Below are 1,198 nucleotides of genomic sequence, written 5' to 3' on the forward strand. Positions count from 1 at the left end.
GAAAACATGAAAGCAGCACATGTCCTCCGCCTCCTACATTTCCTCCACCTAAAGTAAAAAGTAAGTCCATTATTTTTGTCTCATTTCTCTCCTCTGATGATGTTATAGAAACACTGATGGACTGACAGATGCAGGAAGTTAGATTGTAGCTGCAGGACAGAAGACGCCTCCTGCTGCCTCCAAATCTCTCAAACATCTACAGAGATTTCTTCCTCCTGACTCAGTGAGATTGTTGTTCTGATCTGTTTATAGAGGAAATGTGTCTGAATAACAGACCAGAATGGGAGAGATATCAAGGAAAGTGTTATAAGTTCAACACCAGGAAGTCCTCCTGGAATGAGAGCAGAGATTCCTGCAGAGCTCAGGGAGGAGACCTGGTGAAGATCGACAGCAGAGATGAGCAGGTATGAAACACTGCTGCAGGTTCATGATTTTATCATCATCATCATCATCATCATCATCATCATCATCATCATCATCATCATCATCTTTCTTCATCTCAGCACCAAAAAGTCTCTTTTCATCGTCTTCTTCTATTCAGATATTCCTTGAGATCAGACTGAGAGACTGGATGGAGGAAGGTGAGGACAAGTTCTGGATCGGACTGACAGACTCAGAGGAAGAAGGCAAATGGTTGTGGGTGGATGGATCACCTCTGGACAAAAGGTTTGATTGTAGTGAAAACATGTTGGTTTATTTCCAGTATTAAAGTCACAGTTTTTATTTCTCTTGTTTCTGTTCTTAACCTCTTAGTTTGACATTTTGGATGAACAAGGAACCTGATGACTGGAAAGAAATGAATCCAGCTGGAGAAGACTGTGTGAGGATGGGGCTGAAAGGAGGAGCTGGTGATCTGAAGTGTTGGTTTGATATATCCTGTGATGTTCATCACAAAAGTATCTGTGAGAAATCAATAGTTCCTGGTCTAAGACCATCTGTCTGTAGATAAAGTTCAGTTCAGACTATAAAACAGTCTTAGAACAGGATCAAGAAGCTGCAGAGATGCTATTTTCATAAACATAATGTCACAAACATTTAAAGATCCCCTCCAGAGGTATTAAAGACCCAAATTCTCCACTTTTGGTATTATTTCTGCCAGCTTTAGTTGTTGCTTATCTTTGGATCTTCACTGGAACAGCAGGACAACATCAAGAGATCAGCTCAGAAGCTCTGAGTTACAAACAGGAACCTGATCTGG

General features: G+C 41.1%; 1 protein-coding gene across 1 annotated transcript in view; it reads left to right on the plus strand.

Moving 5' to 3' along the window:
- The window catches only part of LOC107101943 (hepatic lectin-like), a 3,969-nt gene extending 2,928 nt beyond the window's left edge, over positions 1–1,041 (plus strand). Inside the window, exons 2-4 of the mRNA XM_015401036.1 lie at positions 253–404; positions 542–666; positions 754–1,041. Of these exons, the coding sequence (XP_015256522.1) occupies positions 253–404; positions 542–666; positions 754–949 (473 nt within the window). The 3' untranslated portion in view covers positions 950–1,041. The remainder of the gene's footprint in view (positions 1–252; positions 405–541; positions 667–753) is intronic.
- The last annotated feature ends 157 nt before the right edge of the window (positions 1,042–1,198 follow it).

Source organism: Cyprinodon variegatus, unplaced genomic scaffold (genome assembly GCF_000732505.1).
Source record: "Cyprinodon variegatus isolate N-32 unplaced genomic scaffold, C_variegatus-1.0 Scaffold1175, whole genome shotgun sequence".
In the NCBI taxonomy this organism is placed as follows: Eukaryota; Metazoa; Chordata; class Actinopteri; order Cyprinodontiformes; family Cyprinodontidae; genus Cyprinodon; species Cyprinodon variegatus.